The 15,309-nt window shown below is 44.2% G+C and overlaps 1 protein-coding gene and 1 long non-coding RNA gene across 2 annotated transcripts; both read right to left on the bottom strand.

Annotated features, from left to right (window-relative positions):
- Positions 1–3,798: 3,798 nt before the first annotated feature.
- LOC121644286 lies at positions 3,799–11,827 on the bottom strand. The gene is made up of 6 exons (XM_041992139.1): positions 11,729–11,827; positions 11,470–11,642; positions 11,270–11,371; positions 10,120–10,436; positions 9,152–9,400; positions 3,799–3,923 (listed from the first exon to the last, which is right to left on the bottom strand). The coding sequence occupies exons 1-6, from the start codon at positions 11,825–11,827 to the stop codon at positions 3,799–3,801; spliced, it is 1,065 nt and encodes a 354-aa protein (XP_041848073.1).
- A 582-nt stretch (positions 11,828–12,409) lies between these two features.
- Positions 12,410–13,363, bottom strand: LOC121644840. Its single transcript, XR_006011321.1, has 3 exons — positions 13,314–13,363; positions 12,670–12,802; positions 12,410–12,530 (listed from the first exon to the last, which is right to left on the bottom strand). It is a non-coding gene; the product is annotated as an uncharacterized LOC121644840 (long non-coding RNA).
- Positions 13,364–15,309: the final 1,946 nt, after the last annotated feature.

Raw genomic sequence — 15,309 nt, 5'->3', positions numbered from 1 at the left:
GACACCGACAGTAAGGGATGCCGTCAAGCTGAAGAAGGAGTCCTATCGGGCCTTTTTGGCCTGTGGGACTCCAGAGGCAGCTGATGGGTATCGGCGGGCTAAGCGGAGTGCGGCTTCGGCGGTCGCTAAGGCAAAAGCTCGGGCGTGGGAGGAGTTTGGAGAGGCCATGGAGAATGACTTCCGGACGGCTTCGAGGAGATTCTGGTCCACCATCCGGCGGCTCGGGAGGGGAAAGCAGTGCTCCGTCAACACTGTGTACAGTGGGGATGGGGGGCTGCTGACCTCGACTCGAGACGTTGTGAGGCGGTGGAGGGAATACTTCGAAGACCTCCTCAATCCCACCAACACGTCTTCTGATGAGGAAGCAGAGTCTGGGGTAGCTGGTGCTGGCTCGCCTATCTCTGGGGCTGAGGTCGCTGAGGTGGTTAAAAATCTCCTTGGTGGCAAGGCCCCGGGGGTGGATGAGGTCCGCCCAGAGTTGCTTAAGGCTCTGGATGCCGTAGGGCTGTCTTGGTTGACACGCCTCTGCGGCATCGCGTGGACATCGGGGACAGTCCCCCTGGACTGGCAGACTGGGGTGGTGGTCCCCCTCTTCAAAAAGGGGGACAGGAGGGTGTGCTCCAACTACAGGGGGATCACACTCCTCAGCCTCCCCGGTAAGGTCTATTCAGGGGTGCTGCAGAGGAGGGTCCGTCAGATAGTCGAACCTCGAATTGAGGAGGAGCAGTGTGGTTTTCATCCCGGTCGTGGAACAGTGGACCAGCTCTACACCCTCTTTGGGGTCCTCGAGGGGGCATGGGAGTTTGCCCAACCAATCTACATGTGTTTTGTGGATTTGGAGAAGGCATTTGACCGTGTTCCCCGGGGACTCCTGTGGGGGGTACTCCGGGAGTATGGAGTGCCGGACTCGCTTGTAAGAGCTGTCCGGTCCCTGTACGACCGGTGTCAGAGCTTGGTCCGCATTGCCGGCAGTAAATCAGAATCGTTTCCGGTGCGGGTTGGACTCCGCCAAGGCTGTCCTTTGTCACCGATTCCGTTCATAACTTTTATGGACAGAATTTCTAGGCGCAGCCAAGGTGTCGAGAGGATCCGGTTCGGTGGCCTCAGGATTGGGTCTCTGCTCTTTGCGGATGACGTGGTTCTGTTGGCTTCATCGGGACGTGATCTTCAGCTCGCACTGGAGCGATTCGCAGCCGAGTGTGAAGCGGCTGGGATGAGAATCAGCACCTCCAAATCCGAGACCATGGTCCTCAGCCGGAAAAGGGTGGAGTGCTCTCTCCGGGTCTGCGATGGGGTCCTGCCCCAAGTGGAGGAGTTTACATATCTCGGGGTCTTGTTCACGAGTGAGGGAAGGATGGAGCGAGAGATCGACAGGCGGATCGGTGCGGCGTCCGCAGTGATGCAGGCTCTGCATCGGTCTGTCGTGGTGAAGAGAGAGCTGAGCCGAAAGGCAGAGCTCTCGATTTACCGGTCGATCTACGTTCCTACCCTCACCTATGGTCATGAGCTGTGGGTAATGACCGAAAGAACGAGATCTCGAATACAAGCGGCCGAAATGAGTTTCCTCCGCAGGGTGGCCGGGCTCTCCCTTAGAGATAGGGTGAGAAGCTCGGTGATCCGGGAGGGGCTCAGAGTAGAGCCGCTTCTCCTCCACATCGAGAGGAGCCAGATGAGGTGGCTCGGGCATCTGGTTAGGATGCCTCCTGGACGCCTCCCTGGTGAGGTGTTCCGGGCACGTCCCACCGGAAGGAGGCCCCGGGGCAGACCCAGGACACGCTGGACAGACTACATCTCTCGGCTGGCCTGGGAACGCCTCGGGATCCCTTCGGATGAGCTGGTGAATGTGGCCGGGGTGAGGGAAGTCTGGGTTTCCCTGCTTAGGCAGCTGCCCCCGCGACCCGACTCCGGATAAGCGGAAGAGAATGGATGGATGGATGGATGGAACTATTAATCTCATATAGGCAACTGTGTGTAAAGAAAACAGTGAAATGGCAGATGTAGCTTTTATTAAGGGACTCATTTATAAGCCAAATTTGAATGCATGTCCTTACACACAGCACTTAATATGTGATGGGAAAAACAGAGTTAATAATCATAAAATACTTAATGACGACACTGTTGTAGTACCAAATATTTCACATACATGTTACTGTAGCATAACATTAATCTAAAGCATTTAACAAGGAACACGTGACTATTTACACATTTTATTACAGTAAAGCTGGAACACGTAAGTATTTTAATAAAAAGTGGTCTAAATATTCTTCAACCAGAGTTTAAATTTGCTTCATGGTAGCTTGCAGTGTGTGACTGTGTAACACATTAAACACACAGCTGGTCTATGCGTCTTCCTCCAGAAGGTCTGAGCTGCTGTCATCCTGTTGCCTTTCCTCTTCATCATCATCTTTGTCTTCCTCTAACACGAATGAAGATGAGTCCACATCAAAACAAGCGTAGGTGCTAGCAACAGTGCTCAGTTTCTCCAGAAGAAGGTGTCGCTTCTGCAGAAGACAGCAGCGCAGTCCCCCGTGTCCTCCTTCTGTCATACCTGTAGATGAAGCTAAAGTCAAACATAAAAAAGTTTAATTAAAAAAAGACAAAAATGAAGTTGAAACATTCACCCTGAGACAGACATTTTTGTGAAAATATCACCACTGGACTGATAAATGATTGTTTTAACTGGAGAATTATTTACTGTGGTTCTTGATGTCCTCTTCAGTTTTGTGAAGAGGTCGTCCAGTTTGTCGAAAACCCTCCATAGGTACTGATAATGCTGAGTCATCTCCTCCTCCACACGTCTGACGAGCATGACCTGGTCAAACAGTCGCCTCTTCAAACGGAAGCTAGTAACTAAATAAAGAGAATACAGTAGAAGTAAAAACAAACATAAAATATGCTACAACATTAGATTTGCTGGTTTTATCTGGCCACAGAAAAAACTGGCTGCCTGGATTTAACTAAGCAAATAGGCAGGAGCCTCCTGTTGAATAATTACTGCATGGGCTCTTATCTTTCAGCTGAAACAAGTCAGCTGACTACCTGAATACACTGAATGAGCAGGTTATTCCATCTTCATGACGGCACGGCCATATTCCAGGATGAAAATGTCAGGATTCATGGGGCTCAGATCGTGGTGGATCGGCCACCAAAGAGCTCAGACATGAACCTCATACTGGGAATCTTTGTGATGTGCTGGAGGCGGCTTTGTCCAGAGGTTGGACCCTCTTATCAACCATACACGGTGAAAAATTAATGCAACTCTGGATGAAAATGAATCTTGTGGCAATGCAGAAACTTATGGAGACCATTACACAGAGAATGAGTCATGGTTGCTGCCTGCACTTCCCGGGTCTTCTGGAGTGAACCATTACAGAATGCTGCTGGAATCAAAGCTTAATCCCAAAAATAGGAGTTTCTGACCTTTTGTATTGCTGGCGCCTTTTTTTTTTTTTTGCCAGGCAGTGTATATACACACTGACCAAGCTTTGATTGGAGGCACAGCAAATAATCCAACAAAAAAACAAGAATTATGCTATCTTTTTTTTAACTGAGAACTGCTTTAAATCCTCTCATAGTGAAAGACAGGGTGTGGAGACACTGAACCACAAGGTGAAAACCTTATTTTAGCTGACATCAACAAGATAGCTTTGCAAATAATATGAAATAAATAAAATGACACATAAAATGAAGTAGAAAATAAATTAATGGCAAAAATCGCCCCGTCATGATGGAAACGATATGCAGCCACAACTGACTGATGTAAAAACACCCAGCTTACCATCTCAGGGCAGAACGACATCAGAGAGGCCGCGTCGGTGTGTTTGACCGGATGGAAACGGTGTTGTACTGCAGGATCTTCTCCTTTAGTTTTTTCTTGAGATTACACAGATTCCTCCGTTTGTGCAGCCTTGCTTGGTTACTGTCTGTTCAGATAAAAAGAAAGAAATCTTAGCATAAACCGTAAACAACACCTTGAGTTGCTGACCAACAATAATAAAAAGCATTCTGTCGATAGAGATCATGCTTCCTTCTTCGGAGGGAATAAATGATCTCATCAATCTCTCTTCCTGGCTGCTATTAGCATCATGTCTCTCTTAAAGAGAAAATAGAAAAATCCAGGAATAAAAAGGGCTGAAAAATGAAGCCAAACGTATGACAGGATATTTTCAAATTAACAGGGACCTTCTGCTTATCAGCGGCTGCCCAGTGTTTGACATCCTCCACCCGCTGCTGTGTGTCCTCCAGAGATGTTCAGATGTTGCTTGAGTGACTCAAGATTAGTTACTTCAGTTTCTGCTCGCTTTGTAATCTATGTGTGAAATGTTTAAAAAAACACATATTATTGCCAATTAATTTCTAAGACTCATTCTAAGTTTACACTTTGGTGAAATATGTTCTTTGCATGCAACCATTTCCTCTAGTTTTAAGATACTACGTCAGCACTGGCAGAACGAGGTAGTGTACATGTACTGTAGATTTCATTAAGCAACATTTGTCAAATCCCAGTATTGAAAATTGCAGAATGTAAACATTAAATTAAAACATATTTACAAACTGCTTACCTTGATAAATCTCTTTGCCAGTGCCTTGTGGAGAAGCTCCACCTTCCGGTGGTTCCATCACATGGCAAGGATGTTAACATGTCTGTTCGACCTATAAAATACTCTAAAATAAATTTTAAGTTATAGAATAGAATAGAAATACTTTATTAATCCCTTCAGAGAGCCCTCAGGGAAATTTGGGTACCAGTAGCAATACAACACCAACAGTAAAGCAGGACAAGCACAAGACACAATATATACAAGTACAAAGCAAAATAGAGGCAAATAGAATGCAATAAATATAACAATAATAACAATGAGATAAGTTAAATAAAACAATATAAACAAGCACTGCACACAGTAGAGGTGGTACAGATTCCCAGTTCACCATTGCACGTATAAGTTATAGCAACTGTTTGTATGGGTTATTGTGCATGTGTTGTATCAGGCGGACTGCACACCTCCCTCTCCCCCCTCCTTCTCCCCCTCCTGCCTAATGCAGAGTTGTACAGTTTGATGGCTCGGGGGACAAAGGAGTCTCTGAGCCGGTTGGTCCTACTCTTGGGGAGGAGCAGCCTGTTACTGGTCAGGCTTCTCTGTGCACTGATGACAGTGTGCAGAGGGTGACTGGCATCATTCACAATAGCCAGTAGTTTTTTTAGTGTTCTCCTCTCTGCCACTGTCACCAGGGAGTCCAGCTTCATGCCAACCACAGAGCCCGCCCGCCTGATGAGTTTTTCCAGCCTGTTAGCACACCTTTTTGTCATGTTACCCCCCCAGCAGACAACAGCATAAAAAAGCGTACTAGCCACCACAGACTGATAGAACATCCACAGGAGTTTCCTGCAGATGTTTAAAGACCTCAGTCTTCGCAGGAAGTACAGACGGCTTTGGCCCTTCTTGTACAGGTGATCTGTACAGCATGTCCAGTCCAGCTTGTTATCCAGCCACAACCCGAGGTACCTGTAGTTGTCTACAATCTCCACCTTATCGTCCCTGATGGTCACTGGACGTGGTTGTGGGCTGGACTTCCTGAAGTCAATAACCAGCTCCTTAGTCTTTGAAGTGTTAAGCTGGAGATGGTTCATCTGACTCCAGGTGACAAAGTCACTGACCAGATTCCTGTACTCGTCCTCTCCATCATCCCTGATACACCCCACGATGGCTGTGTCATCTGCAAACTTCTGGATGTGACACAGCTCTGAGTTGTAACAGAAGTCTGAGGTGTAGAGTGTGAAGAGGAGGGGGGCCAGCACCGTCCCCTGGGGTGCTCCTGTGCTGCTAATAACAGTGTCAGATGTGGTGTCCTTTAGCCTGACGTACTGCGGTCTCTCTGTGAGGTAGTTACCAAGCAGGGGTCCACCTGCATCTCCCTCAGTTTGTCCAGAAGCATCAGGGGCTGGATTGTGTTGAAGGCACTTGAAAAATCCAAGAAGAGGATCCTCATTGTGCCCCTCCCCTCATCCAGATGAACTTGGACACGGTGTAGGAGGTAGAGAATAGCATCCTCCACACCCACACCTGCGCGATAGGCAAACTGTAGGGGGTCCTGGGCCTGTTGCACTTGGGGCTTGAGGAGATTGAGGATGAGCCGCTCCATCGTCTTCATCAGCTGGGATGTAAGTGCCACTGGTCTGTAATCGTTCAGCTCACCAGGATGGTTTTTCTTTGGAACTGGAACAATACAGGATGTTTTCTACAGGGTAGGCACTTTCCCCAGCTGTAGACTGTGGTTGAAGACATGCTTGAGTGGTTCCCCCAGTTCAGCAGCGCAGGTCCTAAGTAGGCGAGGAGGCACTCCGTCAGGGCCTGCTGCTTTCCATGGGTGGAGCTTCCTCAGTTCTCCACTCACCTGTTCTGCTGTTATGTGTGGAGGGTGTTGAGATGTGGGGAGGGGTAAAGGTTGGCAGGGGGGCTGCACAGGGGATGAAGTCAGGGAGGATGTGTACTGCGGTGGGGGAGGGGGGACAGTGGGCTGGTCAAAGCGGTTAAAGAAGATGTTCAGCCTGTTTGCTGTTTGTGTTGACACCATCCCAGACCTCCTTCATACGGCTCTCACTCAGTTTATCCTCCACCTTCTTTCTGTAGGTGTCCCTCGCCACCTTCAGGCATTGTTTCACCTCCCGCTGTGCTAATTGCATTGCCTCCCTGTCATGGTTCATGAAAGCCACCCTGTTGAAGGCAGCTTTGACATCTTGTGTTATCCAAGGTTTGTTATTTGGATAACAACGGACAGTCTTATTGGGGGAGACTACGTCCAGAGAGAAGTTGCTGTAGTCCGTCAGACATTGAGTCTGCTCCTCTATGTCCTCACCATGTTGTCTCAGCAGTAGATCCCAATCAGTGATGTCAAAGCAGTCTCTCAGAGCATCCTCTGCCTCAGGTGACCACTTCCTGATCGAGTGTGTGGTTTTAGACATCCTTTTGACCAGGGGGGTGTACTGTGGCTGTAGATATACCAGGTTGTGGTCAGACTTTCCAAGTGGGGGGAGGGGGGTGGCTCTGTAGGTATCCTTCACATTGGAGTACAGCAGGTCTATTGTTCTGTTGTTCCTTGTGGGACAGTCTACAGCCTGGTAGAAGGAGGCCAAGGTAGAGTCCAGGGAAGCATGATTAAAATCCCCAGATATGACCATAAATGCCTCGGGGTGTTTTGTCTGCAGCCTTGCTGTTACTGTGTGCATCTTCTCACATTTTTTTTTATATATTTATTAGAATCTATTTTGTAATCTGATGATGTATTAAAAGCTTACCTACCTGATTTGGTCATGTGGTCAAAGCTGCCCTCGAGAGAAAACTATGAACCTGTTCCACCTCCTCACCTGTTGTATTTCCTGGTTTCTGTCCCCCCGTCACCTGTTCCACAGCAAATATGTTTCTTAGCTTTACAACCAGGCTCCTGACCCACGTCACTGTAGTTTATCAGATGTGTTTCTGTATTTATGTTCTTATATGTAGACCCAGCTAATATTTAAAAGTCTGCTCAAGGACTACTTTAAACTCATGTCTGGACTGTATTTAGATCCATGTCATATTGGAAGTCCATCGTTCAGAATGCCAAGCGGCATGTATAAACTTGCTTTTTACCACATTAGATAACATTTCTTACACAACTATGTGGATGCTGATTACATGCACACACAACTGTGTGGTTTAAAGCAAGTGTATCTCTAGACAATGTCTCAGTAGGACTGCATGTAATGAACTAAAAGATGTTACTAACATGGACTACGGTTTACGCCCCAATGAAGAAATGTGCCTAAAAAAATGAATATGGTGCCATGCGTCATGCGTAAGAGAAGGCAGCAATGTGTTTGAAAGACAGTGTGAACCAAACATTTAACTTGCCACTGTAACTCACATTTGCCAGTGAGAGGCTTAGCATGCGTTACAGAGAGAAAAGGCTTCATCTCTGTAAGAGGCTGAAGCTCAGGGAACTTTTCACACATCTTCTGCAAATATGGCCAATACCTGTAATGAGAAAGTAAAGGTATTAGTATTGTTGTAAGATATACTAGGACCAGGGATGTCACCAGTATGACCACCAATCAAAGGAAAAAATGTGGTGAAATAAATGACAATATATGCTTGATGTGCAAGTATTAACACTTTAGCCATCTCACCTACAGCCACAACATCTGAAACATGAATGTAAGCGTTGAAGGATGAGGAGTGGGATGATTTGGTTTTCACCTCGTCAATCTGAACTAATTCTGATCTGACAATTGGTGTGTGGGGGTGTGTGTGTGTGTGTGTGTGTGTGTGTGTGTGTGTGTGTGTGTGTGGTCCAACCGATGAATTCTAAGCAGAGATGGCAAAAGTACCCGCATTTCTTACTTGAGTAGAAGTAAAATACAAATGTAAAAAAACAACTTGAGTAAAAGTAAAAAGTACTGATCCAAATATCTACTCAAGTAAAAGTAAAAAGTACAGGCTCTGAAATGTACTCAAAAGTATTTTTAAAAGTAAAAAGTATTTCTATTGCATGATTCACTTTCTGCAAAGCTATTAAACACAGAATAATTTATATGGATTCTACTTTAGCAATGTTATTGTTTCAACAACCACCGCTGTCTAGTATCTCAATGTAAACTGTCACAAATCATGCTTAAGGCCCAACTCTCAAGCAACTTTATTTAATAGCACTTTTTTAATACATCAGGTAACAAATGTTTAACACTGTACAGGTGTGTTTTTGTACGTGGCACACCCAGGAACTACAGATGAAAATAAGCTTCTCTAGCTATTTTCCAGTACAATAAACACTGTGAAATCTTCCTGCCAAAGAAATTGAAAATGGAAAAAAAGAAAAAGTTGCACACCATGCATTCAGTGAAGATCAATGAAAAACCCTTCACATTAAAGACAACACTTGTGCTCCTCATATGTTACTCATGTTTACACCTACACAGCACTAAACCCCCTCTCCACCTCTGCACTGCATCACTCCATCCCTCTATGCGAGTTTAATGTGAAGGCATGGTAAACAAAACAAATTTAACAAAACCTTTTGCTGAGCTTCATGAGAAGCAGGTTTTCCAAGTTCTCAGAAAGCAGCTTAGCCCTCTTGGGTCTAAAAATCATTCCTGCTGTGCTAAAAAGCCTCTCACAGGCAGTTGAGGCAGGTAGTGGTGTGTTGAGCTTAAGAGACAGGTGGCACACAGATGGAAATGTTTTTAGGATGTCCATGGTATCAGTTGGACTGGCCAGGTAGGACTCTAGTTGTTTGGTGTTACCGTCCCGTTGATCTGTCTGCTTGATTGACAAAAAGAAGTCCTCCTCTTCTGCTGACGACAGAGAGTCACCTGACTGTGCTGCACTACTCTGCTCCTTCAGGTGGGTTTTGATGTAGTCAAGGCCTATGGGGGATATAAAACCAAATGAAGAAACAAAATTAGAATACAAGAGAAGGGGATGGACAGAAGAGGGAGGGACTGAGCAAGGGAGGGCAAGGAAATGAAGGACTATGGATGGAGGTGTGGAGAAGGAGGTAAGGAAGGGTTGTGGGGTTATAAGTGGAATTTATACCATATTTATATCCACTTTGGTTGAATGTACATATAGATGTAAGGGGAGTGAGTTTTAGGGTGTTAAGAATATTAAACATAATTTAAAAAATATAACAATACAATAAAAGAAAATAGGGGTGTCCTGATACGATATCGGAAATAGGTCTGATATCTGCAAAAAATAATGGGATTATATCGGACTGCATCAAAAATCTCCGATATATAAGCAGTCCACTCCACCCTGAATTCTGGTCTAGCAATTCTTTCCAGCAGCGCTCGGATGCAGCATGCGTTTGGTTAATAATAAATGGTTAATAATAAATTGGTCAGTTTTTTTCCTCATGCTTACTGTTGCTAAATATTGTTCTACGTTTGAGTAATAACACTTGATCATGCCGTTCACATATTCCACACTACATAACGGGTAAAAGTGTGTATGATTTATGTTGATATCTTATCGGACTGATATCAGTATCGATCAATCCTGAAGGCTGTGATATCGGTATTGTATCAGAAGTGAAAAAGTTGTATCGGGATTTGGGACGCCCCTAAAAGAAAGCAGCACATACCACATTTAATGATGCCTTCATCAGTAGTCCAGCGTGTCCTGAACTTGGGGACAAGAATGGCAGCAGCAATCAGCTCTGGATCAGCAAGCGTCTCTCCAAAGCGACGTTCAAGCCCTGCTTGAAGAGCATCCACCGATGGCCCACAGTCCTTGGAGGTGGTGTGAAGGTTCTGGAGCTTGGACTTGAGCAGTGTGATGGTGGGTACAAGCCACCCCATCTGCACGTTTGCCTCACCCTGAAGAACATCAACTGCTTTTGCAACTGGGCTCATGGTCTTTGCATATTCTGTGAGAAAAGCAATCTCGGCAGGACTGAACCTGAGAAACATACAGATACACAAAACCATCAGTGTCTAAACAGTCAAACATTACATGCCCACAACACCTAAAACTATGCAAAGTTTGTGCTGTGTTCTTTGCAAGTGCATTATAGCATTATTACTTAGTTCTACTCCCTGTTAGGCCACTAGGTGGCACTATAAGTTAGCACTGCAGGTCATCACCTTCAGTGTTGGTAGAACAGCAGGGAAGAATATATCACCTGAAAAGATGGTGAATAAAGAAGCTAGCTGCTCTTGTTGATGATCTCTTACACATTTACTTACACCAGCCGACCCTACAGTTAGGTGGTAATTAGGGCTGCACGGTATTGGAAGAAACTGGCATTATAATATTTTCCAACCCTGCGATATACATTGCAATATATATTTCAATATGAAAAGATACAAGAATTTCAGCAGATGACTTGAACAGCACTTTAAGTTCTGCCATCTTGTTGACAATGAACCTGCACTGATCTTAACTTTCTAAATGTTGCAAGTCTGGTTTTTTTTCTGTTAGTTGTTGGTATTGTTATTTCTCATTGCCTGCTTTTAATCTGCTAGGACCTAAGTACGTTTTGTTTTATTATGTACAAATGTGAATTGTGTTTTACCACAAAAAGTTTGTTCTTCACCAAACTAAGTAAGTGAGTGGTGGATCACTGTGCACAATGTATGTCAGGTACCTTTGAAATTAGATAAGAACACACGAGTTAATTTGCCTCCTACGTTGCGATTTGACCTGCGATGTTACTATTGCGCACAAATATATTGCGATGATGCTCAAACGATATATTGTGCAGCCCTAGTGGTAGTGCAAAGTAAACTTACATCGGAATCTTCAGCGTGCTGCAGATCGCTGCAATGGCTGCGTCTCCTTGTTCTTTCACAATCCGTACAATCCTCTCAACAGCATAGAAGAGAGAATTCCACCTTGTAACAATAAAAAAGGGGGTACATTATATTTGTATAGTGCTTTACATCTGAAACAGATTGAAAGGGTTGAACACGTCTCAAAATGCAAAGTGTACCTTGTTTCACAAGGCCTCAGGAGCTGGAGTTTGCAGTGTTCTTCAATTATCTCTGTAGCTGAGGTGGATCTGCTGCTCTTGTTCCAGAGAGCCTGGCACTTTGCAAACGATGAGCGAGAGAGCTTTATGTAGATCCGGTCTTCATTCACTGCTTGGACATCAACTGTTGCCACCTGCGAATATCAAAGGACCGTGTTGAGAATAAGCGTTCAAACTTACATGTCATCCCTTGGATCCATAAACTCGATCAATCATCCACCAGGTTCAGAAGATGACAGGCACAGCGATGGTGCTTTGGCAGTTGGTATTCCAGGCCATCATCCTGCTCCAGCAGGGGGCCGGCTTCAACAGCCTCCATCGTGATCTCTTCACCATCCTCCTCTCCTTATTAATAAAATATTAATTAGCATTCAAGGGTGTTTTTCAAGATATCCAAACACTTAATAGTTATGTCATCTTCACAACCCAATATGATGCAACACTCACCTGATTCATCTGGCTCTGCCCCGAATGGTTCTGCATTGTTGTTTTAATCATCGACACCGTACACTCTGAAGGCTTTCAGAAAATTGGACCCACTATCTGTCTTTGTACGCACAATCTTGTCTCTGATGTTGAACTCTAGACAGACAGACGGGTAAAAAAAAAGGCATACCGATACGACACCACAGGAAATTTGATGATTGCACACATTAACAGTTAAGAATCCAGATATTCAGAGTTAAGTATGTCAAGTATTAAAATTAATGACAACAAGCCTAAATATTTAAACTGGATTGGACTCAAAGAAAATGCTACTAAACCTACCAATAGCCTACATACCTGTATGGATCTTAGTCAGAGCATCTGCAAGTGCAGTGAAGTTGTGTGGTCCTTTCAGCTGCATGCATGCTAATGCAGCAGAGCACCGCTGCAGACTTGTAGGATGTATCCGGTGGGCTGTGACACCGATGAAGCCCTTTCTGTTTGCTGTCCAGCAGTCAGTGGTGGTCCCTATGAACTCCACATCATGCATCGCCGCCTTGAGATTCTCTTTCATCTCTGTAGTTGCTTTGTCAATTCTGCTCTTCATGGTATTGCGAACCATGGCAGATGCGTCGGGTTGGAGGTATTTAATTAGACGTTGAAAACCCTGTTCTTCTACAACACTCAGAGGCTGCAGGTCATTAACCACAAAATCAACAAGACGCTCATCCACACCTTTCTGTGTTACACGAGGTGTATCCCACAGTTTCAGCTGCTTGGGTGTTGCTTGGTCATTCGGATCTTCCTCATGCTTCCTTTTCTGAATAGCTAGCTTGGTGTACTTCTCCAGGTATCTCTCGTGCTTTCTCTAGAGGGGCAAATGTAGGAGAGTCATGTGATACAAAGAGAGTCAAGTGATACAAATGTTTGTCAGGGCAGCATTGCCTTTAGCTTATAATGTTAGCCTTATATCATCACCAGCGGTGCACACAACAATTTTGATCTGGCTCTCTAATGGGGGCGCTGATTTTTTTAATCTATGAGTCATGGGTCAGATAGTTTTTCTGATAAAATGTGATTCAATACAAAATGTGCATTTAAGTAAATTATACAGATTAACATTTGACTTCATAAAATGAAAAAGACCCCCCCAGTTTCACTATAACTTTACTGCTGTTAACAGTACTGTTTGGCTTTTTTGAATTGTAACAGCAGCACCACCTAAAATCATTTCCCCAGACAATGTTTGTATCCCTAAGAGCAAGAACATGAATTCTAATAGCAATAACGTCTGCACACTAAGATGTTAGGTATTCAGATGAGCGGTCTAATGTTAGCTTAGCTAACTAGCTAACACGTAGCTAGCGCTAATGACTTACCTTAATGTGTTTCCTGAGGTTTGACGGACTGTTCTTGAACGCCAATATTTCCTGGGGTATTGGTTTGCACAAGATACAACGCATTCGCCAGGAGTTGCTTTTAGCACCAACAAACTCAAAAAGCTCTTTCAAATAAGGCCATGGGTGCAGCTCCCCAACACACTGCTCGTGTGACTGAGCGCCATCCTCACCGTTGTCCATTTTGTGCAGCTGCTCAAACGTTGGTGGTGTAACAGGTGTGGGCGCGGAGTGGCAGACCTGCTCTGACACGCACACAATGGGCTTTATGCGCAGTCTCTTCCGGGTCACGATAAGCCAGCCCAACTACTTCCGGTTGACAGCTGCCAAAGCGGTGAATATGGTGTTTTTTACCCGTTGTCTTCAAGACTTGCCTCCATCAACGTGGACGATGTCCACAGGATTTTCCAGAAGCATACGACGACGTCCGCAAACAAGCGGATTAAAGGCTTTAAGTTGTTTATCACCAACTTTATACACGATTATGAAGGTAAGTGTTTCGCTAACAGTGGTAGCTCGAAGGTAGCATCATAAGAAGACAGGCAGCTAGTCAACGTGTTAATGTGATTAGGACACCGTGTAGTAAGAACAGTAAATATTAAGCTCACATTTTACACAGAAATATATTTGGTCTGTTTTTGACATATAGTAATGCTTTGCTACTTATATTGTGTGTTCTTTGGTTAGCACCATTTGCTAATAAGTCACTACTGCTTCTCTTCCTCAGTTTCCCACAAGAGTGAGACAGAAGTGACAGTGAGGACAAAGTGCTTCAGATCCATGAAAAAGAGCCAGAAGCCGCATTCATTGAGTGTAGGGAAATGGGAGCAGCGGGAAGAATGTACTTATTAAATATCACCTCAAACGGCAGTTAGTTGCAGTTCTGGGTTTTGATGCTGCTGTAATTTTTGCTGTTAATGTCTGTCGTTCAGAGGCATTTTCTACTCTGGTTTATTAATGTGATGGGAACTATGTAGCTCTACATTTATTGTCAGGAGTTTTTTTTCATGTACACGAAATAATGGGAAACGATGCATATTAATGAACATTCAGTCAAATGTAAATATAGCTCAAGGCTAATTTCCATCTGTAGACCCCCTGGCAGGTTAATGGTACTACAGAAATGAACACTAGACAAAAATAATTCAGTATTTTATATCTATTCAGTATTTTAACATATAAGAATATTTGGCTGAAACATATTGTTGAGGCAAAAAGTTACTCTGTCAAGGAATGAGGAGTCTGGTTTTGAAGTGAAAAATGATTACAAGTTTATTGAACACAGGATTAAAATACAAAGAATAGAATGAATAGGAAAAATAGAAAGAATAGAATTGCAATTCCTGAGAGACTGCTCAGAGGTCTGACAGCACAGAGATCTGAACAGAATCTGATAAGAAACACGCATGCAGCATCTTTTAAGCAGAATGATCACGTCACAGCACATCATGAAATACAAACAAAGAGATTGTCTGTTCCTCACACAGGATTAGACACTTCAGCAAACCTAATGAGCTTTTTCAGTTTAGTGAGCACATAAACAACCCCAGTGACATTAAGGCAGGATGCTCTGCTGGGTCATCCTGAGGCGCCTGGCTGGTATCAGATAAGTCACACAGGTCAGAGCGAACTGTTCTAAAGAATGCATCCACATTTACGATAGCAACAGGCTACTCAGGATTAAACTCAATTACCAAGAACTTAAACAAGCTGTTTACCCTGAGAGGGATCAGTAGACATAATATAGTAAAGGGAATAATATGAAATTTCCACAACAATTCCCCTCTTATGATCATAATGAAACCCATTTCATATTGATCACACCAGAAAAGAAAATTTCATAAGATTAAAGCATAAAAGAAAAAAAAACCAAAAATGCATCAAACAAGGATAACCACTGAGGCAGAGATGCACAGTGGATAAAAATGAGAACCCCACAATCAGCTAGTGAACCCAAAAACTGTCACGGTGACATCAG

The sequence above is a fragment of the Melanotaenia boesemani genome, chromosome 8 (assembly GCF_017639745.1).
Source record: "Melanotaenia boesemani isolate fMelBoe1 chromosome 8, fMelBoe1.pri, whole genome shotgun sequence".
NCBI classification, from domain to species: Eukaryota; Metazoa; Chordata; class Actinopteri; order Atheriniformes; family Melanotaeniidae; genus Melanotaenia; species Melanotaenia boesemani.
This window is presented reverse-complemented; position numbering and strand designations above follow the sequence as displayed.